Source organism: Callithrix jacchus, chromosome 4 (assembly GCF_049354715.1).
Source record: "Callithrix jacchus isolate 240 chromosome 4, calJac240_pri, whole genome shotgun sequence".
Lineage (NCBI taxonomy): Eukaryota > Metazoa > Chordata > Mammalia > Primates > Cebidae > Callithrix > Callithrix jacchus.
The window spans coordinates 106,782,637-106,808,574 of NC_133505.1; the positions used below are offsets into that span (position 1 = coordinate 106,782,637).

The 25,938-nt window shown below is 31.4% G+C and overlaps 1 protein-coding gene across 13 annotated transcripts in view; it reads right to left on the minus strand.

Annotated features, from left to right (window-relative positions):
• ASCC3 (activating signal cointegrator 1 complex subunit 3) overlaps positions 1-25,938 on the minus strand; it is a 369,134-nt gene that overhangs the window by 166,584 nt on the left and 176,612 nt on the right. For 10 of the 13 annotated variants that reach the window (XR_013534438.1, XR_013534439.1, XR_013534440.1 and 7 more), the window contains 10 exons: positions 25,393-25,617; positions 19,649-19,768; positions 16,632-16,796; positions 15,451-15,537; positions 14,427-14,603; positions 11,090-11,315; positions 9,307-9,461; positions 7,058-7,156; positions 5,293-5,461; positions 3,405-3,625 (listed from right to left, as the gene is read on the minus strand). Coding sequence is in view for 5 of the 13 variants with exons in the window: in XM_002746863.7 (XP_002746909.4) it covers positions 3,405-3,625; positions 5,293-5,461; positions 7,058-7,156; positions 9,307-9,461; positions 11,090-11,315; positions 14,427-14,603; positions 15,451-15,537; positions 16,632-16,796; positions 19,649-19,768; positions 25,393-25,617 (1,644 nt within the window). In the remaining 8 variants the exon portion in view is untranslated. Of the gene's footprint in view, positions 1-3,404; positions 3,626-5,292; positions 5,479-7,057; positions 7,157-9,306; positions 9,462-11,089; positions 11,316-14,426; positions 14,604-15,450; positions 15,538-16,631; positions 16,797-19,648; positions 19,769-25,392; positions 25,618-25,938 lie in introns of all 13 variants that reach the window. The other 3 variants (XR_013534442.1, XR_013534444.1, XR_013534443.1) reach the window with 1 other exon arrangement.

The following is a 25,938-nucleotide window of genomic DNA, read 5'->3' on the forward strand; positions in this document are numbered from 1 at the left end:
CGCATGCGCGCGCACACACACACACACACACACACACACACTCTCGCACAATAAAATATTATTCAGCTTTAAAGAAAAAAATTTTGCCATTTTAAACAATATAGAGGAACCCAGACGACATTATGTTAAGTGAAATAAGCCAGACATAGAAAGAAAAATACTGCATAATTTCACTTATACCTGGAATTTTTAAAAGTTGGATTCAGAGAAGGAAACAGTAGAATATTGGTCACCAGGGATGAGAAAGGGGAAATGAGGAGATACTGGTAAACAGGTATAAAGTTTTATGGTGAATGAATAAGTACTAGACACCTAATACAAAGCATGGTGATTACAGTTAATAGTACTCCATCATATACTTGAAATATGCTAAAAGAATAGCGTATTTCAGCAAAAAAGGTAACTATTTTAAGGATGGATATGCTAATTACCTTGATTGTAGGAATCGTTTGACAATGTATGTCAAAACATCACATTGCACATCTTAAATATACATCATTTTTATTAAAAATAATAAATACTAGGAAAGAGTTAAAAAATTATGCTTCAAGAAAGCCTTAAAGCAATACTTATTTGACTTGTAATGTTATTTAATATTAATTAACAATATTGTGGCCATCTGTAGAAAAGTCATTTAAAAGCTACCCTATATTTAATATGTACAATCAACCTACACTTACTAAAGCACTAGCATTTTCTTCATATAGAAAAGATTTGATTATGAATTATTTTGTATTATTTAACTTGGTCCATGAAGTAGGTTTGTCCTAGTGAAACTACCTATGAAATGTAGAAATCTTACAATGAGGAAAGGATATGTGTGTGTCACTATGTACATTAGAAATTTAACTGGAGGACTACAAAGTTTAAAGTAAACTTTGTTGTGCAAATTATTCTAATATAGGCAAACCGAATTTTACTGCACTTTGCAGATACTGTTTTTTACAAATTGGAGGTTTGTGGCAACCCTGCATAGAGCAACTCTATCAATAGCAATTCTATCGATTTTTCCAACAGCATGTGCTCACTTCATGCCTCTGTTACATTTTGGTAATTCTACCAATATTTCAAACTATTTCTTTATTATTATACTGGTTATGGTGATCTGTGGTCAGTGATCTTTCATGTTATTGTACTTGCTGTGTAGTATCATGAACTACACCATATAAGATGACAAACGTAATTGAAAGACTGTGTGTTCTAACTTCTTCACTGACCAGCTGTTCTCCCATGTCTTTCCTTCTGCTTAGGCCTCCTTCTTCCCTAAGACACAACAATATTGAAATCAAGTCACTTAATAAACCTACAATAGCCTCTATGTGTTCAAGTGAAAGGAAGAGTTGCATGTCTCTCACTTTAAATTAAAAGCTAGAAATGATTAAGCTTAGGGAGGAAGACATGTGGAAAGCCAAGACAGGCCAAAAGCTAGGCCTCTTAATACCAGGGAATTAGCCAAGTTTTGAATGCAAAGAAAAAGTTACTAAAGGAAATGAAAAGTGCTACTTCACTGAACACACGAATGATAAGAAAGTGAAACAGCTTTATTCCTGATATGGAGAAAGTTAGAGTGGTATAGACAGAAGATCAAACCAACCACAATATTTCCATAAGCTAATGTCTACTCTACAGCAAGGCCCAAATTCTCTTCAATTCTGTGAAGCCTGAGAGAGGTGAGGATGATCCAGAAGAAAAGTTTGAAACTTGTTTCACAAGGTTTAAAGAAATAAGCCATCTCTGTAACATAAAGTGCAAGGTGAAGCAGCAAGTGCTGATGTGGAAGCTGCAACAAGTTATGTAGAAAATATAGCTAAGATAATCGATGAAGGTGGCTACACTAAACAACAGAGTTTTAATGTATACAAAATAACTAATTTTGGAAGAGGATGCCATCAAGGACTTTCACAGGTAGAGAAGTCAATGCCTGGCTTCAAAGTTTCAAGGAGAAGCTAACTTTCTTATTAGGGAATAATGCAACTGGTGACTTGAAGTTGAAGCCAATGCTCATTTGCCATTCTAAAAACCCTGCAGTCCTTAAGAATTATGTTAAATTGCCTCTGCCTGTGCTCTATAAATGAAACAACAAAGCCTGGATGACAGCATATCTACTAAAGAGCACGGTTTATTGAATATTTTAAGCCCACTGTTGAGACCTACTACTTAGAAAAAAGATTCCTTTCAAAATGTGACTGTTCATTGACAATGCATCTGGTCACTCCAGAGCTTTGACTGAGATGTACAAAGAGATGAATATTGTTTTCAGGCCTGCTAACATAAGATATATTCTGCACCCCATGGATCTAGGGGTAAATTTGGCTTTCTTATCTTATTACTTAAGAAATATATTTCATAAAACTATGGCTACCATACATAGTGATTCCTGTGATAGACCTGGGCAGAGTAAATTGAAAACCTCCTGGAAAGAATTCACCATTCTAAATGCCATTAAGAACATTGATGATTCTTGTGAGGAGGTCAAAATATCAACATTAACCGGAGTTTGGAAGAAGTTGATTCCACTCCTCAAGGATGATTGAGAGGTTCAAGACCACTGCAGATGTGGTGGAAAAGGCAAGAGAACTAGAATTAGAAGTAGAGCCTGAAGATATAACCGAAATGTTACAATCTCATGAAAAAATGAACAGATGAGAAGTTGCTTCTCATGGATGAGCAGAGAAAAGGGGTTTCTTGAGACAGAATCTACTGATGGCAAAGATGCTGTGAACATTGCTGACATGACAATAAAGATTTAGAATATTACATAAACTTAGTTCATAAAGCAGTGGCAGGGTTTGAGGGAGTTGACTCATTTTGAAAGATGTTCTATTGTGGGTAAAATGCTATCAGGTGGCATCACATGCTACAGATAAAGCTTCCATGAAAGGAAGAGTCAATCAATGAGGCAAACTTCATTGTTGTCTTATTTTAAGAAATTGCCACAGCTACCCCAACCTTCAGTAGCCACCACCATGATCAGTCAGCAGCCATCAACATTGAGGCAAAGCCCTTCACTAGCAAAAAGATTAAGGCTCACCAAAGGCTCAGATGATTGATAGTATTTTTTAGTAATAAAGTATTTTCAAATGTAGTTATGTGCATTTTTTAGACATAATGCTATTGCACACTTAATTAGCTACAGTAACGTATAAACAGAATTTTTATATACACTGGGAATCCAAAAAATTTGTGTGACTTACTTTATTGTGACATTCACTATACTGTGATAATATGTAACTAAATCCATGATATCTTCATGGTATACCTGTACTGATCTGGTCCCCTGGGAAATTCACTGAGAGTGACAAATCTATTCAATGGACCCTGCTAATATATTTAGAACTGTCTAGTTTAGAGATTATGAACTGTCTTTTCTAATTAAATGTAAGCATATGATTCTTTCAACAGACCTTTGAAGTGGGGTATTTGTTGAAGACTCTGAAAATGGCTAATTCAGCTGCAACAGTCTTTCCTGATCCAGTAGGTGCTCCAAGTAGGACATTACAATCTGTGTGATACAGTGTATGAAATATTTGTGTCTGCACAGGGTTAAAGTGGCTGAAGTTGTACAGGGCTTCATATGCTTTACATCCCAAAGCGGTGATCGGTAAAGGCTGAAGATCCAGTAATTCTGAAAAGACCCAACAGGTATGGCTATACAATAATTGAAAAACATGTACAATACTGAATATTATATTATAAATAATAGATTATAGCAATCCGTAGCTCCTTAGCAAAAAAAAAAAAAATGCTTAACACAAATTCTTATATACCCATTACAGATCTGGTATAGCAACAAATATGTCACACAAATAATCACATTTATCATACTGACATACTAGATACTCTTCTGGGGGAGTGCCCTACATACTAACTATAATGCTATATTCTTTTTGTTTTTCCAATCAGAAAAGTAATTTTAATAACAACTGATAGATGTTATAGAACAAAACCTAAATCTGCCCCAGATTTTACCTAATTGGTAAAAAAGAATTAAAACCATTTGTAGACTTCAACAATGCAACGGTTACTATCAAGAAATTATTTTTGTTATGCTAGACACTGACCAAGCAAGAGTAGCTGAGTGAACTCTTATTGTCAATGGAAAGTAAAATGACTTTAGGATAATTCCAGTTAAATAATTGGGTGGGAGTTTTAAAGAAGCAAAGCATGACTGAGTAAACAAAAACTGCCCTGAGAAAACCTAGAAAGAAACTAGATTTAGTTGTTTCTTAGTATGGGGATAGGGGTCTAGGGAATTAGAATCATAAAATGATTTAGAGAAACAGTTATACACCCTTGAGTTTGACAGACCTTATACCTTGCATAATCCAGAAACGTATCAGTTAGAAAACCAGAAGTCATCTTTAGTTTCAAGATTATTTGATGCAAGATAAATTCACTCATTTGAAATTTGAACCCGAAGAAGAAATAAACTGTAAGGGAACACAGCAGCCTGTACCTTGAGTTAGATCTTCACATTACTGTTTCAAAATGGAAGTATGGCTAATTTTCTTCTTAAAAAATGTACTTAAAAGTCAAAAAGTTAATTCAAAATAGTATTCTTTCCCTACTGCTCTATTCAACTACATAGGTAGCTGAGAGATAACGACATTCTTCCTATACCAGACTACAAGTTTCTTAAATTTTTTGAAGCACTAAAAATTGAGGCCGGGAGTGGTGGCTCACACCTGTAATCCTAGCACTTTGAGAGGCTGAGGTGGGTGGATCACCTGAGGTCGGGAGTTCAAGACTGGCCAACATGGTGAAACCCCGTCATTACTAAAAATACATAAATTAGCTGAGTGTGGTGGCAGGCATCTGTATACGATGTTGAAGATTATTACCACATACCCCTTACAATTTAGGGCAGAGGGACAAAACTAATATAAAGGGTATATGTTATTTGCAGGACACAAACTCACTTGAGGTATATGGAAATCCATTCCATAGTGATACCACGATATGATTCCTTAATATTAACTTATTATTATTATTATTATTATTATTTGGTGTAGAAACACAAAAGATGGGGGGGAATCCCCATAACTCACTGGTATGTTAGTTAATTTAACATACTAGAAATAAGTTAAGGTAAACTGAAATAAGTGCAAGGGAGAAAATAAAAGTTTTACAGAGAGCACAGAATAAATGATAACTGACAATTGAAATAAAAAGGGAGTTATAGAAAAGTTATAATAATTATAAGTAAAACTTTAAGGCATAGATGTTTTTCAACATTAATTATAACAACCATTTTGGAAAATCAATGATTCAAATCAGCATTCAACATATTACCTGTATGGGGAGGATGTCTCTCTGGTAGAATTAGATGCTGAAAGTTGATAATACATACTGCCTCAGCACCCAACCATCTATCAGACACTGCACGGATGTAGTATTGGGAAGGCAAAGGCTCAAAAATAGGGATTGTAAATACCAGTAGTTGAGCTTCTTTACTAATGACCTAATATGAAATAAAGTCTGAAATAAATATGGATATTCTAATATTATAAAGGCCATAAGAGTCTATTGTCAAGATAACTGTATCTATACAAGATGTAGATTATGGTATCTCTACAAGATATACTAAAGACAAAGTATCTTGAATTTCTAAATAGCTGAGATATTCAGGTAATTCAGAAACTTGTGCATGGTTCCCTTCTGAGGATACTTGATAGAGGTAAAATTTTATGCCCAACCTATATTATTTACATATGCATATCATCATGCATTAACAAGTTACCAATTTGACTACCTGAATTTCCCAAACATCATGCATTCAATTATGAAACTTCATGAATTTTACTATACCCAATTACCATATTATTTACTTAATATTTTTAAGTTCTATCAGTACCTAACGTGGAATACCAGAATCACTTGGTGCAAATAGAAGGTAAACAAGAAGACAAATGCAATGAAAACAAAACACTGCTATGAAATTCTACTGTTGCCTACCCAAGACTCTTACCTGAAGCTTGCTTTCTCTTAGGTAAAAACAGAAATTATAAATGAGGCATCATTTAAAGAAATACCATCAAATTGAGTCTTTGTCTTGTGATTTATAAAAATTTTAGAAGAAATACTCTTTTAATTCAATATCATTCAGTATTTTGTATATGTGACTCTTAAAATTATTATTTATCCTACCTGCTTTACATATTCCACCCCTCTAGAACCCATGTCTTAAACCATGGTAAAGATTATGTAGTCATGCACTGCTTACTGACAGGAACAGTTCTGAACAATGTGTCATTAAGCAATTTCATCTTAAGAACTTCACAGCGTACATAGACAAACCAGATGGTATAGCCCCTGAACATGTAGGCTATATAGCATAGTCTATTGCTCCTACATAGCATATTATACAGCATGTTACTGTATTTAATACTTTAGGCAATTATAACACAATGGTACTTATCTATCTAACCATATTTAAACATAGAAAAAGTTGGTGAAAATATAGTATTATAATCTTATGAGATCACTATTGTAAGGTTTTGTATGTTATCCGTTGTTCACTGAAATGTCAATATGTGGGTCATGACTGGTAACTGAATTTCTTAAACCAGGATAATATTGAATATACCAATACTACAACATTTAATTACTGTGCTTTAAAACTAACAGAAAACCAATACATAAAGTTTTAATGGCACTATGAAATTACAGAGAAATAACATAAAAGCAGAAACTGTTAGTATAATTTTTTTTTTGAGACGGAGTCTCACTCTGTCACCCAGGCTAGAGTACAGTGGCATTATCTTGGCTCACTGCAACTTCCATCTCTTGGGTTCAAGCAATTCTCCTACCTCAGTCTCCTGAATAGCTGGGATTACATGTTCCTGCCACCATGCCCAGCTAATTTTTGCATTTTTAGTAGAGACGGGGTTTCACCATGTTGGCCAGGATCTTCTTCAACTCCTCACCTCAGGTGATCTGCCCACCTCGGCCTCCCAAAGTGTTGGGATTACAGGTGTGAGCCACTGTGCCCAGACAATATAATTTTTTTTTTTACCATAGGAAAATACTAAGAATATATTCACATATACACACTTACTTGTTTTTTTAGAGCTAGAAAATACTCCGAATGATAAATATGATCATTTGTAGGATCTTCTACCCAAATCCACCAGGGTTCTCCCACTGTCCCATGTACCTAGAAGAAAAATAGTATCCTACTACTATGCACACAGTAACTCAGGTAAGGGATAGCATCTGATTTTCTCACTCTAGAAGCTTTATTGATATATAATTTATATTACAAAGTTTACTCATTTAAACACTGAAACTATACAGTTAAATGATTTTAACATATTTACAAACTTGTACAACCATCACCATAATCTAATTTCAGAACATTTTCATCACCCCAAAAAGAATCTTTTACCCATTAGCAGTCACTACCTATTCCTTACAGATTTGTCTATTCTGTAAATTTCAATAAAATAAAATAATATAATATGCAGTCTTTTGTGACCGGATTTTTAAATTTACCATAACGGTTTCACAGTTCATCTATGTCTTAGCATGCACCAGTACTTTCATTCCTTTTTATTGTCTAATAATATTCCATTGGACAGATATGCTGTATTTTGTTTATCCATTTCAATGTGTGTGTCTCTCTCTCTGATGCCTGCAAAAACGAGTCTTGTTCAGCATGCATCTCTTCCTCATGTGACTCAAGAAAAAGTGGGATAAATTTGATTGGCATAGTTAATCAGCTCATGGGATTTCCCTGACAACCACTGCAATAAAGTGTCAGCAGAGCAAATGGGTGGAAAGTTCCTGGTTCCTGAATGACATCTTTAAACAGAAGACTCAACCATCTTTAAGGCCTATTCTACCTATGGAGCTTTTATTATGCAAGATAATATACCTTCTTGCTTAACTCAGTTTGAGGCAACTCAAGTTTTCCATTCTTGAAGCCAATAGCAATGTGCCTGACAGAGTTAACTATAAAAATCATTAAGTACTCTATCTTACTAATAAATTAAATCAAACTGCAGATTTATCAAAGATATTGTTAGAAGTAGACAGCTGAAATATGAAATTTCCACTCATTTCAAAAATAGTCTATTAAAAATAAAATTTCAAATGTGAGTTTATGGGTAACCATAAATTTATATTTATGTAAAAGTTTTTATCTATAGAAATATTCAATATAATTTTGTATCATCTAGTCTCAAAGAAAATGTATCACCTAGTCCAATGGTAAAAAAGATTATTATTATTATTATCATACATGTTTATAGCTGAGGAAACTAAAGGAATGAAAGGTTTAGACACTTTGAGACCAATGTAGAACTGGGTTAGGACCATGGTGGGGTAATTTTAGAGCATACTGTTAAACAAAATTCGTTCACATTAAAGATATAGAAACATCAGGTAATGCAGAAGATACCTACAATTAATTTGAACTTTACAATAACATGCGAAATGGGCACTGCTATACTATACTTAGTGATTTACTTGTTTTCTCTAATTGGCCTCTTGAAGTAAAAACCGAGTCTCACTTGCCTTTGTACCTACAATCTCTAAATAGTAACTGATACAAAAATAGATCTCAAAAACTGTTGATTGAATAAAAAGGGGATCTGGTGTGGATCTTTATATACATAATAACATCTAACCCAGAAGAAGAAAGAATAAAATCAAAATCATGATGGGAATCAAGGATGGACATTTCAAAAGACTGTATAGTGCTAAGTATCAGAGAAGTAAAGAAAATAACTGAGAAAATCTATGTATTATGGCAACATTAGTCTTTGGAGATCACTGAGAAAATAGTCAAAGTAGGAAAGAAACAGGTGATCAGGAGGAAAATACAGAATACTTTTTCTACAAGTCTAATGTTTCAAAAAAAAAAAAAAAAGCATAGTAATTTAAGAGACATCAAAATTTTAAAATGGCTCTTTACCATGAAAAATCTTGAGGTTTTGGAAGGCTAAAATGACAGAGTAAGCAGACATGGCAAAAGTGATGATAACATAGAAAAAAATAAAAGAAGATAGAACTAATATAGCAGAGTACCTATGGAGTTAAATTCACTAGTCTGTTGTTCATTGTTGAAATTTTAGGATTCCTAAACATTTTTAAGGAATCTCACTGGTTGACATACTACTAATATACTAGGTTTTTGTTTGGGATGAGAGTAAATATTGCTATAATGTTTTCAATAAATCCTCAATATGTATTCTTTTTAGAGGATTTTTCTATATGCCTTAGGAGCAGATGTAGGGAGATGCAGTTGAGTCTGTAGTAGAGACATATTTGTTTAACACAAATATAGACATTTTCCACTTCTACCTGATCATTCCAAGTGAAATCAGGATAGATGCTGAGTGTCACTCGGAGGACAGTCCTTGTGATGGGCTGAATGGATGCTTCCATCATAACAGAAGGAATCTGATGAACACATTGTTTGACCTTCAGTCCAATATTCACATGATGCAAAATGTGACCTGCAAGAAAAATATCACATAGAAGAAATGTGTCCAGGCAGAAAGGAGCAATATAATCTGACTTGTAAATGGAATTTCAGAGAAGGTAATTTTATTGCTTGTTTTATGATTTGCTATGTAGAATAGCTGACATTCTTGACCTGGCATGTTTGAATATTTTGTAATAGTTAACTTGAATTAGTAATTCACAGATCTTAAAGTCAGTATCAAGGTTTCCTTAGCTATTAATAGGGTTCTTAAAATTACTGAAACTTGATAGTGTTTAAACTACTATAAACAGACTCACTTCTTTCTTAGTTTATGATACAATATAAAAATATTTAGTATTTTGTAAAAAGTCATTAATTTATTCAGTCTATTTTAGAACTCCATAACCACAACTTCAGTAATCAAATGCAACTTATCCAGCTATGCCCATTTCCAGAAAACATAAAGATAAAATATAAAATATGGTCAATCTAGCACAAAATTAACCACTTATAGATATTTTAATAAGTTATCAGATTTTGGAATACGGATATTTATGGAAGGGCTGATGGGGGGTTGTAACAAATAAATGTTACTAACTGTAAGTATTTTTCTACTCTAGTCAGAGCAACTAAGTGAAAACAGATTGTATTTTATAGCATCAAGATTTCCTGTATGTCTTGATTCTTCAAAGAATTTTTTTAAAGTACACTTATTAATAAATCAAAATATTATGCCTATGCAAATTTGAACTAAAGTTGATCTTCCTTATTTTGATAAAATATTTACATGTTACTCCAATGTAAGTACCCTTAATTTCCCTTATTAATAATCTCAATTTTCCTGATTGATACTTCCTTCTTCCACTTTATCATAGAAGTATTTTTCCTACTAGTATAGTAATTCTCTTAGCCTCTCTTCACATCTTTGGACTTCTTGCTGACAGTAATCTTCTTTCTTATTCTTCTTTAGCCTGATTCCTTTCATGTGTAATATTTGTTTCACTCAGAAAAAAAATACTGCCTAATCAATTCATTGTATATTTGTCCAAGAGTATGTTAGAATACATGAAGATATATATGTAGGAGTAAAATATTACATATTTTGTAATACATATTTTTATATGTAACATATTTCTTGTAATACACATTTTTTTACAAAACATTTTACTATATAAAAGAAGGCAGAACACCAAATGCTGTGTACACATTGATACCAACTGGGTTTAAAGACATACATGGATTTAATGAAATTCATTCAGAAACTCTGGAAACATGTTGAGCTTCATGTTCACATAACTTACTGCTGTAATACTGCTGATATAACAAAAGACTTTGAAAAGAATTAAATATTTTTTAAAAACTGAGTTTAAACATCACTGAATAATTTTCATTATTTATAGCTAAGATTCCATGTATAAAATAGTAAACTTAAGAGTTTGACAATATAAACGCCATTGTAATTGCTAATTGTGTCAAATAATTTCAAAAAATATTAAGAGATTTTTGCTTGATTTTAGATAAATGAAAAAGATTTATAAATATGGTTAAAATTTTACTTGATTAATATGGAAATTCACAATACCTTCTTTTACATCTAGCAACATGTTTTATTTGTATGTTTACAAAACAATACATTCAAAATTTTTGCTTCCTTCTTACCTATTTCATCTTTCCTCATGTCCTTCAGCTTATCCACAGTAAGCTTTTTTTCTTCTAATCTTGTTAGGATGTGTGGTGGTAGAACTGAAAATTGTCTCAAAGGGCTAGCCCAACCCCAAAGCCTCTTGTCAATGACTTTACTAAGATTCAGGAGCCTGTAGGTCATGGCAGGCCAACGTTTCCTTAGAGCAATTTCAAAAAGAGCACGGACAATTCTAGCTGCATTCTAAAAAATAATAGGGGGAGATTGGTTGTTATAGTCAATGTGCTTTTAAATTTGTCAATAAATTTATTATTCAAACTGAGTCTGAGAAGTGCAAGTCAAGCTGCATCTTTGAATTATGGAGCAATATTTTTTGTCATATAATCCTAATTATTCTTATTATTTCTACATAAAAATAATCCATCCTTTATATGTGGATGCTACTTGCTTACCTCTCAGAGGGGAAGCCTTATTTCTAAGTTCTTAGAAAGCTCCACTGTCTAAACAGAAATGAAGTAGGAAGAGACAAAAGGCATGCAAAATCTTTAGTAGGCTGCTGAGGCATCCGACTATAAGAGACAAGTAAAGATGCCTCCTGGTATATGGTGGAATGATTAAATTTACAAAGCTATTTAGAGAATTAAGAAAGACTAGGATCCATTCAGGGAAAAAAAATAATGAGAGAAGGGTAACAAATGAAATACTGATTAGTGTAGCTACTCAGATGAAAGAGTCATATTAATGGCTTCCTATAAACCAAACAATATGCTAACTTGCTTTACATATATTGCCTCATTTAATTTTCACAAAAACTGCATTTAATTGATATTGATATTATGACTTTATAGATGAAGATATTAGGGCTTAAAGAGGTCAAAAATTTGACCAAGGTCACACAGCTAGTTGGTGTCACAGCATGTACTCAAAGCCAGGACTAAAGCACTCCAAATATGACTGAGAATCTAGACTCAGTAGTCTGAGGATAACTTCATTAATACACACATAGAAAGTTATAATGAATGCAGCCTTTTTTTTCCCTTCACATTTCTACAGCTAGCTCCCATTTATTTTGCCTCCACTCCTTTATCACTAACTTTGCAGACTGTTGTATTAAAGATTGTTTTTAAAATAATAAACTTAAAAATACCTTCCAATATCTAATAATACCTGCATTTGAAAATAAAGAAGTTCAATCTGGTTAAAATCTAAACAAGAGATACAAAACAGTAAAGATTTCAAATGGCAGACAGACAAACAATCCAGCCTAAAATTATGAGGTCAAAAATGACCAGATGAGTTAAAGGCTTTTGTTTCACATTATATAAGATATGCATTTGTCTTTAGACAAATTTGACTATTTTGTTTCAGTATTAGAAACTAAAGTACAAAATCATAGATAGAAGTCTGAGGACAGTTCTGATATCCATAAAAATGACTGAACAGGTCTTTATAAGGCCCAGAGAATAATAAATACAAATTTTATTATTGTATCTATCAAGTATGTTTTCCTACCTCATTCCTATTTGTTCTGATTAAAAAAATCTATCAAGGTAAATTTTCCCAACTTTCAGTATGAAAGTGTGTCATTTTAATATTTCAGAATCTACAGTTGTCCCTCAAAGCTAAAAGAAGTAAGAGAGATTCCATATAAAAAGATACAAACAGGACATTTTAATCTAGGATGATATACATTGGTTGAAAATAATAATCAAAGTCTGTAACATATATAGTCTAGAAAAGTTAAACATAGGCCTTTAAATAAAATCCTGGAATATTTGAGCTATAGTTACCTTAGGGGCTGAGAGAAGAAAGTTTAAAAAATATAGAAGAAAATACCATTTTACAGAGGTGAGAGAGTAGTTGCTCAATTACTGATGGCTTAAACTTAAAATGTAATAAAGTATAATTTATCTGATGCGTTCAGGGATGCTAAATCTGTAATAGCTACTTAAGAAAAACCAGAAATGCTTTGAGACAACCTTAATCTGAAGTTGACTTCCTGGATATCAATCACTAAGAGAATTTAAGTTTTACATTGTAAAGCAATTCTTATGTCAGTCTCTAATAATATCTTCATAATCTTGAAGCAAACAGAAACACTGCCAGATTATTCATCCAGAACCCAGTAAAACTTTATCTTTTATTTAAATGATTATTTCAATATAAAATTGTTAGAAAATATAAAGTGACAATATTGTATTGCTTTACAGAAAAACAGATAAAACAAAAAGGTTAGAAACAATTACAGCTATAGAAGCTATAATAGGGTTTAAAGAATATATAAATATTTGCACTACATCTATATTAACTTTATATAATTTATCAAATCATCATCTGGTATCTTGGTTATATTGATTAAATTACTACATTCATTCAAAATGTTTACCAACATATCTTGGTTCGTGTTTGTAAATATTCCATGTTTAAAGCTATTTCAAAGCACTCCTGAGTATTCATGGCTATTAATAATGATTTATTTAACACAAATATTCTTTTGCTATATTTAGTCTTTGAACAAAATTACAAATATAATGTAACTGCAGAATCATTTCCATGCTTCAAATATGATTAAGCTTTAATTTCTTCCTAACTTATAAAAGGAATTACTCAATAAAATGTAATACAAAATCCTCGATAGGTAAATAATTTCTACTAAAAAGTATGTCTGGAAGGGAAATCTTTCATTTGAAGGATAAATAGGGTAAACCATAACCTACTTTACTTCACGTGAGCACTTGAATATAAAAACACAAACATTTGAACATTTTATGTCGTGGTATTTTTTAAAAGTTATAAATTAAATGAGCTGTAGTTTAGGTATAATTTTCTTTCTGTCCTCAATTTTTCAAGTTTCAACAGTAGAGAGGAGAGATTACGTTTGTAAAAACCAGAGACTTACCGCACTGAACATAGGGTAGGAAATATGTTTACTAAGCCTTATTTAATGATTAAAGATATTATTATTTCTAATATTTGGTTAAAAACTAAAAAAGTTCCACAATCTTTTCTTTATGTTTGCAATAGTTTTTATCCTTGCTCTTTGTAAGAAAAATAAATGAAATTTATCATTTATAGTAGAACAAATCAGATATCATTTAAAAAACTTTATAACAAACAACAGCAACACCAAAAAAAAAAAAAAAAGGCAAAATCAGCCTCCAAATCTCATCCCCCTCCTGTTTTATGAGCAGAGATTAAATAAAAAGATTTACAAATTAGCAGAACCAGTTCTAAGTAAAATGGTGGTTTTGTAGCATGTCACAAAGCAATGCATTCACAGCATAGTATGAATTAACACCTTGGTCTCTAAAGATATTCAAAGAAGATAAAATGGGAAGGAAATAAGATTCTTACCTGTGCAACATATGCAGAATCTGATATAAGGGAGAAACTGTCCATTTCCCCTCGGCTGATATAGGTTTGAAGTAAGATGTTTATTTTTCCATAACTATTCTCTACACCTCCAGGAGTAGAAAGTTCACAAAAATTGCTTAATAAGGTATCTAACTCCTCTATTTCCTCTTCTCTGACCTAGAAGAATCAAAGTGTTTGTTGAAATTTTGGGGCTGATTTATTTATATTTTTCACATTGAAATTAAATACAATGCATGTTTTTTAAGAGTTTCCATTTATTATAACTCCGTATATTTCTTTTGCATAGTTAAATAACAATGATTTTTCCACAGGTGGCTAATAAAATGCAATATGACATGATCTTGAGGCTGATACAATTACATTTTATTATTCATCACCAATATTAAATTTGCCATTGACATATAAAAATTTGATTATACCAAAAAATTAAATCTTCTGACCTCACTATCCTTGAATTGATGAGATTTCATATTTTATCTGACCAGGGTAAAACCTCTGCCCAACTGGATTAGGGCAAACTTGAATTATCTTCAAATGCATTCATTACAGTCATATATTTTTATATGGTATAACACATTCATAGCTTAAAGCTATGAAGTACTATAATTCAAAGTATTCAAGTTTTCACTGTTAATAAGATTAAATATTAATACAGGTATAGAAATACCCATATCTAAGGTTTGAATCATACAGGTACTTTTACATTTTCTTCAACGAACCTTACATTCTAACAAACCAAAATCTTCATACCTCATTCTTCAATAGTTTCATTATTGCAAACCTATTTAAATTACTTAATGTGAAGTACAGAACAAAAAATGATGTCAGGTATGATATAATACAATAATCTAGGATAGTGGGTCTTACTGATAAATAAAAGAACATTGTTGATATTCCATATGTGATGTGCCATACAGCTTATATGGTATCAATTAATGGAAGCTTTTATAAATGAATGAATGCATACATGTATGCATTTGATTCAAACTTCAAGTAATCTTACCTTAATTTGATCAAATTCTTCAGCTTTGGAGACTATAGCAAAGATATCACCTTCTGTTTTGTGAGCATCAAAGAGTTCATTAAAGGTCTACCAAAGTAAGTGTTATATTTGATTAAAATCAAGTCTAACAAAATATTTTAAATTAAAAATGTGACTATATATTACACATTTTTAAATAACATTTGAACCCTAGACAATGCAGTTACAATGTCTGTGGCAAACTACTTAAAATCATTGCTTATAAATATCAACAAATTTATTAGACCAAAAAAAAATTCCTAGAACATAAGAAGCTAAGGAAGATCTTTAGCAGCAAAAAGATAAATAATGAATAAAATCCGTTAATAAAATCTATATTATATACCTTTAAAAAGTACATAAAATTCTGAGTTTTGCTCATTTTCAGCATGGGAATGTGGAATTCTACACAATTCACTAACTTGAAGCTGATCATATATCATATAAAATTCAGAGATGTATATCTAGAAAATATGTAATCTGAAAATTCTCAAAATATTTCTGGTAAGGACATATAGAAAATTAGAAAACTGAGCAGAAAAGAAATCAAATGCCACATAGAATAAAGACAAATGCTAAAGAAGAGCTAAAGTTCCTGAAAAAGAACTGCAAACAGATTTAGGATATAGAGTGGTAGCAATACACTGGCAAGTGAACAAATTTAAAAAGTTACTTTGACAAAATGAGTGGATGTGAATAGGTGACAGAAGAAGTGAAAAGCTAGAGACAATGTGTTGGATTGATCTCAACCAGATTACAGTTCTGGGATAATATATGTTTAAAGGTTTTGAAGGAACCTAACGTGTTATACAAATAGAAGGTTTATTTGGGGGAAGATGGAGAAAAATTAGTAGGCACATTAGGTGTCTTCTAAAAACCATTATATGTATAAGCAAATGTGCCTTGACATTTTAGGCTTGGGTGTGCTTACTGCTTGGGATATATTCACTGAATAGCATGACAAGAGATTCCTTAGTATCTAAAGTTTTATTTTTTTCTTGTCTTTACTGAGGTTATAGTGTTGAATTCATGTAAGTTAAATGGATTTTGTTCTATTATTTGCTTTTATCGTTTTACATTAATAATATATTTTGAAGTGAGATCTAGAAACTATTTGCATCTAAAACTAAACATATCTGCATTTGTTTCACTCAGTATAATACCTCAATGGTGTTGTATTTAATATAGTAATGGCTGGCAGTTCTACCCAAATCGGTTGAGGAAAAATATCCAGTTCGCTCCTCAAAACGAATCATCTGAGCTTTGTCTAGTTTTCGTCCAACTTCAATGACCAACTGTTCTCGATGCTTTCTTAATGTTGGGTCAATCTACAGCAAAAAACATATAAACCGTTGAATATTTCTTTAGAGAGTAATCATTTGCAAACATATATTTATTTAGGGAAATTAAAAGTTTTCTTAAGGTTTTAATTAGACTTTTTAATTACAATGTTTAAAGTACATTTTTCTACATTTAGGAAATAATTGAAAGTATTTTATGCCATTAAATAAAGAAAACTTTAAAAATTCATTAAAATTACTAATGTGCATATTCTCTTCAGATACTAATATTTTGGAATCTAAAATTCTTATATAGTCTTATGATCTTGAAAATTATAAAGATTCAAAATAAAAATTAAAAAACCCAATAATTGTCTTCGTTCTCCCAAACCGAATAGAAATTTTAAGTTATCAAGTCATATTTCTACTTTATTATCAGTTATTTGGAGAAATGATAACAAATATTTGACAGAAAAGAATGCTTTCCCTGTCAAAATGAAGATATTCTTAAAAAAGCAAAGTTATCCTTTCAAAAAGATAGTTGCACTGTTTTAGTAGTTTTAATAACTGCAGATGGGATAATCCCTTCTGCTTATTAATAATAATAGAAGTAAAAAGTAAATAGAGTTGACAGTGAATTTTTGTATAGTTTTAAACCTATTACTTATGTAATACTGTTTTGTAGGCAGAGATAATATAACACAAGATATTAACAAATATTCATGTTACTACAGTGTTGTATATAAATATATGTATATACACATGCCAATTCTTAAGGAACAATCTGTGGTCATGAGCAGTAAAGTGAAATATGACCTGTAATGGAGTGGGAAGAGTATAAAAACAATTTAGAAATCAATTAATGAGTTAACACTACTACCACTTGCTTAACTTAGATATTTATGGTAGCTTATTTATGTACGAAATATAGCTAAAATAAATTTTAAGAATCAGAAAAGTGGAGCAAAAGGATAGCAGGGACGTTAGATGGGGCAAGAGTCATATCAGCAAATACAAAAAGTCTTAAATGTTTGCTACAAGTGAATATCATGTATGCATCAGGTTCAATTTATAAAAATATTTTATTAATTGCCTATTACTAAACCATTAAAAATATGTTAAACTATTTTATCTGTGTTAGTTCATGAGTTTTGTGGCCACAAATTTGTATTGAGTAATAACATCAAAACACACAAGTCAAAAAAAAAAAAAACAGGGTCCAAGATTCTCTAAACTATAAAGGTACTAATACTATGTATCCAAAATGTCTTCATACTGAAAAATTATAGACAAATGACTTTTGATTATAAGCTAGTACTTAAAAATCAATAGATGTACTTATTCTCATTCCAAAATTAGAGATGGATTAAGCTATAAAAACACATTGTTTTGTTTTTGTTTTTCTTTACTCCTTCAAAACATTTTCATAGTGCCACTGACTCTTCTCAAAATGCCCATATTTCTGATGAAAATAACTAGTGCCATATTCTTTAAATGTGTAAGGTTACAGGTTATAATGCATTTATATTTTATAACAGAGCAATTTGGTTGTAAAAGTAAACATCCATTTATAGATTAGCCCAAGTTTCAACTGAGAGGAAGAAAAGTAGTTGAGTACTATCTAAAGTAAATCTAAGTATAAAAACCTAATAATGGCTTCAGATTTACAGCCTCAGAACTAATTGCTGCTGCTGTTTTTCTTATTTTTCTTCCTCCAAGCCTTAAGTTTCAGGTTTCCCATGGTAAAATCTACTGAATAGGGAAGAAAAACTAAAACAAATAAAAATTTAAAAATTGGCAACTGCTTTGATAACACAATGGGATTTACATAAAAAGTAAGTTACAGTAAATTGGGGAAAACCATAATTTTGATTTAAGTTCAACTTATTTACATATTTTGACTTAATACTAGCAAATATCAATATGATCATTAGAGAATAATGTTTTCATTAGATAACAACTGTATTTTATCTGTAATTAGGTTGTATTTACAATATATAAAGCAGAGCTATAATGGAAAGACAAGATTTCACAGAATCTACAAGCCACATGGACCACACAATTGTAAAGTTCATAGGAAGAGCTGCTATCAAATGTATCTAATTCTCAGTCTATATATATGAGAGTGGAGCTGATTCCAGACAACAAACTGTTAAGTTAATAACTCCTTAATGGTGTTTTTAAATTTCAGAATGGGGTTTAGAAGAGACTTGATAAGAGGAACAGATTGTATATCACCTAAGCCAATGATCAAATATGGTCTATAAGTTTCCTCATGTCTAATTTATTCTAAAACAAAATTTCTCATAGTTTAAAAAATATGTTTTGGCTGGGCACCTGTAATCCCAGCACTTTGGGAGGCCAAGGCAGGTGGATCACGAGGTCAAGAGATCAAGACCATCCTGGTCAACATGGTGAAACCCAGTCTCTACTAAAAATACAAAAAAATTAGCTGGGCACGGTGGTGCGTGCCTGTAATCCCAACTACAGGAGGCTGAGGCAGGAGAATTGCCTGATCCCAGGAGGCGGAGGTTGCAGTGAGCTGAGATCGCGCCATTGCACTCCAGCCTGGGTAACAAGAGCAAAACTCCGTCTCAAAAAAAAAAAAAAAATGTTTAAAAAACACAGCAAAATATTCATATCAAATAGAAATATACTTGAATAATACACTGATAATAGTATAAAGATTAATTTATAAGTATCTCTAGAAAAACATATTTAAATACAGCCTAATGATTACAGGGGCCTATCTGATTTTCGGCAAATGATTAAAACTCTTTGTTTTTCTTCTAGGTACCTCTTTTCAGATGAGGCAAGAATAGCAAACAAATATTTATCCTCATATAATGAAAGAACTAAAAAGAAAGTCTGAATTTTTTTTTAATAAATGAGTTTTGCACCTGATAAGCCTTGTGACTGATGCCATATGCTAATGGATTTGCTCTCATTCGCACATAAAGGTAAGTGTAACTTATCCACTTCACTGCTTCTTCCACATTAGTTACTGTTCCCAGAGCAATCTGCAAATCAAAAATATGAGAAAAATTAATGTATTAAAGTTGAACATAAACATTTCATCAAAGACCACTTTGTCAGAGGTGAAGTTTTAAAAATACATCATTATGCAGCAATTTTTAAGAAGTAGGCACAATGACTGTACACAACACTTTGCCAATTAATTAAAATCAGTCCTGCCTCATTTGATTGATAATACTACATGAGAAATCCTGTCTTCTGGAACTGAACTTACTCAATATTATGGCAGATGATTATTTTTCATTAAAGGGAGTTTAATTCTACATAGCATTAAGGACATTTCTTTCTTATTCAGTATACAATTTATTTTAGTTTCATTTTATTTTTAGTGTACTGCTGAAAAATTTAAGTGTTAAGTGCATCAGAATACAAACAACAAAACATTGTTAATTCTATTCCTTTTTATCCTAATTCTGTATACTGTCATCACCAAAACCACAGAGGGGATAACATTAGCTTTTACCTCTAAAGATAGGCATTTGCAGGACTGCGAGCATAAATATATAATATCAAGACAATAAAAAATTCACTCTTTTTGCACAAAACAAAGCAGATTTTGTTGAGATTTATACATATTAATAATACATACACTTTAATTCATGTACAAGAACAGGGAGTGGTTTTTATTTATCAGCAAACTTAACCTATGGAAAAAATATTCATGCCTTTGAACCATAATAAACAGTGGATAATTCTTCAGATTATATCTTGAAAGAAAACATAATTTTTTATATAGCATTTAATGTAGCTTTACATTAATTAAATAAAATCAAAGGTGAATAAATAGGTAGTAATTTTATTTTTACTTAAGGTACTTATTTTACTTTAAAAATTTACCCATGTTGTAAAATTTCATAGTTGTATTTTTTCCTAAATCCTTGGCTGAATCTTTTTTTCACCTCCTAATACTATAATTAAAGGAGAAGAGATGTTCCCTACGTAAATCATTAATTTTAGGAGGAAAAAAAGGGAAAACAAACCCTCCCAATTCGGTAATTTTTTAAAAATTTACTAATTTACTAATATTAAAGAAAGTAAAACCTTTATATTTAATTCCTACATTATAATTTTAAATTATAATCCTGTATAACTATTTTCATGAAATAAATATGTGGATGTTTAACTGTCTTTAGTTAGTTGAAGATGAGATTTAGCAATGTATAATTTTCATTATAATATTATGATATACTATTTGTTACTAAAACAGAGAAGTTACCAAAGATTAAAATATAATAAGGGAGATTCAGTGTACTAAGTTTTAAATTTATGCCAACTTACAAATAACTAAGCCATCCACAATGTAGGTAAATATATATATTTAATGTAAACTGTAAGGCTTTCCACAAAATTAAGAGTAGCAAGAACTAAAATGGAGCCAGTGTGAGAGTTGTGTAATAATTCCTGAAGATTTACAACTAGAACAGTTAAACATTTTCTAGTCTACTTAGGCAAACGAAGCTAGTTTGCCGATATGGCTAAAAATCCGAGAGTTTCTCTCCTTCGAAAATCCATTATTCGACAGACAAAATTGTATTAAACTACAGATATACAACCTATATTCCATTCTGACTTTATGATGTTACTGTAAAATAATGACCTATATTCTCTTATAAACTTAGAATATGATTTTAAAGTAACATTACACAACTCCTATGAGTAGACAATTTTGTAAGGGGTAAAATAAGCCTGCTATTATTTTCAAAATCAGACAGTAAATGAACATTAAACAATTACTTATCACTACTAGTGATAATGATTAAAGGAAAGGAGAAAGTAGGAAGCAAAGATGGGGTCAACTAAAGCAAGTCTTATAAACGTTCACTAAAAAGAATAAACTACTCAGGAAAATCAAGGTAAATTTATGATGCTACACCTTATTTTGAGAGTAATATTTGAATGCCACCTAGTGACAAAAAATAAAAATGTATTTGTAAATATTTGCTGTCACCTAGTGGCTACTTAGTACAGGAGCCTTTTATAAAACAGGTATTTTTTTCATAGTGTGTCAGAAATTTATTCATTCATCTCAAAACCATACAGTCAGTCAGTAACAAGCCTGTGCTAAGTAAAGCACAATGGATATAGTAACAAATAGAGTATGCTCTCTGGCCTCAAGAAGTTCCATGGTAATGGAGATGAGACAAACTACACTGATTTATATGAACCCTCCATCCACAGTGCGTAGCACATAATACCTATTCAAAATGCTTTTAAAGAAAAGCATCTAACATGACATTTCTAAAAGTGGCATTAGTATATACTGTGGTAGTTTAATGTTCTGTTAAGTAAAAGAGAAAAATAGAATCTACCCACAAATGTGGCAATTTAGAATTATGGCTCTGTATCACTTCATATCTAACTTACCTATTTAAACTTCAGTATTTAAGGTTATCTCAATTGTTTATTTGTATATATCTCTTAAAAAATTGATTGAAATCATATAAAAACTTAAGCAAATACTATAATCATCATGAGTATGCATGTGTGTATATATATATGTATATATAAGCTAGTAAATATACATACAAACTATGCTACTATTCATTTATTTATTTAAGGAAAATTTCAGTGCTGGCAATAAGTATGAACAAAGCTGAGTATCAACACACTATCAGAAAAAGGTAAGTGACTCTATCATTTACCATAAACTACCCTGGAACAGGCGTTTCTTAAATTTTCACAATACAGTGAGAGTATCTCTATTTTATAAGTGAGAAAATTGGGACATTTTAGGAGAAGTGAATAGAGTAACAGCTTGTCTAGGGCAGAAGATCTGTGTTAGAGAGTAACTGCAGCCAGAATTAGGAAGGTTGTTCAGATTACAGAGGCCTTAAATCCAAGGACAAGGTGTTTGCATAATATTCTACAGAGATGGGATGAATTCTGTATAAAAAAATGTATGTAGTATGTAAGGTGAAAGAAAGATTAATGTAGTTTTGAAGAACAGACTATAGGGAGCTGGCACAGAGTAGGTACTCAGTAATATCTGATGAATAAATTTTAATAAGCCTCAGGATTTCTCTCAGTGGCTTTATATAGGAATGGGACTTGTAACCTTTCAGCATGAGGATTATTTAGTAAGTTTCATTAGGCATTGATAAGCAAACATGCCTCATAACATGTTTGCATTAAAATTATAACTTAATATAATTTCTCCAGTTCTGCTATAGTCAGAATTGATACTCAGGATATCAAAGTTGCCTATTAATAAAGGCAACATTCTTAACCATGGAGAACCCTATGCAACTGTAGAGTCTTGAAATGATTTGGGGAGTCTAAAGACTTAAAAATTCACTACCTAAAGAACACAGCACATATTCATTTTATAAACTGATTTCACACTTGATTTTCACAGATAGCCATATTTAATTTCACATTCAACAATAATTTAAGAATTTGTTTCCTTAATAGGAAAATTTAGTTTAATAGGGAGCTATTCCAATGGATCAGAATATGAGCAACTTAGTTCAACAATGGCTATACTTCACTATATTGGTAAAAAATGTGAAAATATATGTTTTATTGTTTTAATACCATTTACAATACTAAATGGAATTACGCTTATAGTTAGCAAACATTTCTGAAAATGACATATTTAATAAGTACTTTATAAATATTTGATGAATTTATGGGCCAAAATTTATTTTTAATTACTCAGGACTTCATCAAATAGTTTCAGTGATGCTATTTTACAATACCTAAGAAAAACAGTTCCTTGAAGACAAAAGCAGTATTTTACTGACTTTGTGTCTCATGTATAACATTGCCAACTTGTGTTTATTTTACCAATTACAAAACGCTATCAAGGACATAAGTTTATTGAGATACAGTCTTCCTTGACATGCATTTTAAGAAAAAGTGCATGAAAGAACCATGCCTTTTTCTGTAAGCCAGAAAAATTATGGCTGCCATTTTGGAAAATGTTTTTAATATAGGCCTTAGTAGAGGGCAAATGCTATATATTAATATAGGGAAATGTATTCGCCTTTAACTTACTAGATTTTATATAAAATAAATCTAAGCTATAATGAAAATACTAGGTTTAGAGTTAAATAGATCTGAGTCTGAATACTAGTCCCAAAAATTATAATGTAGTGACCTTAGGTCAGTTACACATAATTCTGAGGGTAATATCTCTATAGCAGCAGTAGTGAGAAAATGAGAAAATGTACATGAAGCACTATAGCAGGTCCTCAGCTCACTGCTACTATCATTTTACAATAAGAAACTTTGTTGCATACATTAGGCATTGTTGACCCAAGACCTAATTATTTAAGCCACACAATTACAGCAGCCAATAGGATTAAAATTGAGCTACAATAGTATTTCCCTTGGATTCCAATTTTATTTCTCAGTTTTTGAAAATTCTCTTGTAATTTTGCTAATGGAAACTGGGGCCTTTCATGCTTTTTTTCTCTATTATCTTCTAAAACTTATTCATTCTTTGAATAAGCGTCTCAATACTGGCTCTGGTTACTCTCCAACACAGATCTCCTGCATTGGACAAGCTGTTACTCTACCCACTTCACCTAAAAGTCCCAATTTTCTCATAAAAGAAAGACACTCTCATTGGATCAAATTTCACCACATTCATGGACCAAGAATTTCCTGATAGCCTGGGCCAAACCTATTTTCTCCTTCTGCTGAATGTTTCTATGGAACTTTCTTCGCAACATTATTGCACTATATTTTCATGTCTTTTTATCCCCATTTGGAATATATGCTTCTTAATAAAGAAAACAAAACAGTAAGTATGTTTTTCATTCTCCAAAAAGACTTATAAATAATATGAATGGAATGTTAAATGAAATTTCTATAAGCTCTTTAAAAGGTACCTAATATAGGACTTCTACACAAAGTAGTATTTGATTGTAAATATTTCAAAGTAGCCATTTACTTAATATTTATATCCTACCTACTTTCAAATATTGTTTGAGTCGTTAATGGTATGAAAGAATACTGAACTAGGAAAGTGTTGGATACCAAAGCAATAATTTGAAATGTCACAAAAACAGTCAAACCTGCTAAATGTTCTATACATATACTCTAAATTTTAAGAATGTTTATTTTCTTAACTAGAGATGTTACCTAGGCTTCCAGGGTCTGCTATGTAAATCTTAACATAAAAGTCACACACCCACCCACACACACACACAAGAAACAAATTAATCATACTCTAGCTCAATCACATTGTGTATAACAAAGTTAATCAACTGACGTAATAGAGCTAAGAGTTTTATAAATTTTATTAAACTTTCAGTAAAAATTTCATTTAAAACTTTGTAAAAGTGCAATACAAATATTAGTTATTATTGCCATTTCTGTTTCCATATTTTGTGTAGTCTTTGTTAGATTTCTGGTCTTTAGCACAGCCTCATAGTTTAAAAGTATGGTCTTTTAGCAATAGATTCTTATCAGTTATCATTTGCATTCTGTAATCCTCTGAATTAATCAACAATAATGCCATTCAGCCAATTTTGTCTTATGACTACATGGCATAAGCTGTAATCCTAAATACTGGAAAATAGCAAACAACTCAACCTGTATCATTCTTGGTCATTCTTAAGACTGATGATTCTATTCCAAACTTTTACTCATTAGATCTTACCTCTGCATTTAGGTTATCTGCAAGGCTTTCCAGAAACTGACTCTCAATTGGGTTTCTTTGAGTGAGCAAAGTGAGGTAATGGCTGAGTTTATCATGCGTTGTTATAATGATTCCTTCCCCAAATTTGTCAAATTGTGGTCGTCCAGCTCGACCAAATATCTGCATGACATCTAAAATTCCAAGGTCAACAAAGGAGCCTCTTTTTGCAGCATATATTTGTGTTCCCTAGATGAGGAAAAGTTAACAAAAATTTACATAAACACACACAAATATAATCCTGATGAACTGAACACTGAAATTAGGCAAATATGGAAAGAGCTCAAAAGTGTACTTTAACTAATCCTTTCATCATCTGTGATAGAGTTAAATTTTCACAGAATTATTTTCACAATAAGAATATAAACTAGATTCTTATTGGAGAAAATAATTCTGACCTTTTATAAATAACATTCAGTGTCAACAAAGCAGCCAAATCACAATATTTTTCTAGATAAATCAACCCAGAGGTTTGCTTCAAGACACACACAAATCCATGTGCCAAGGAAG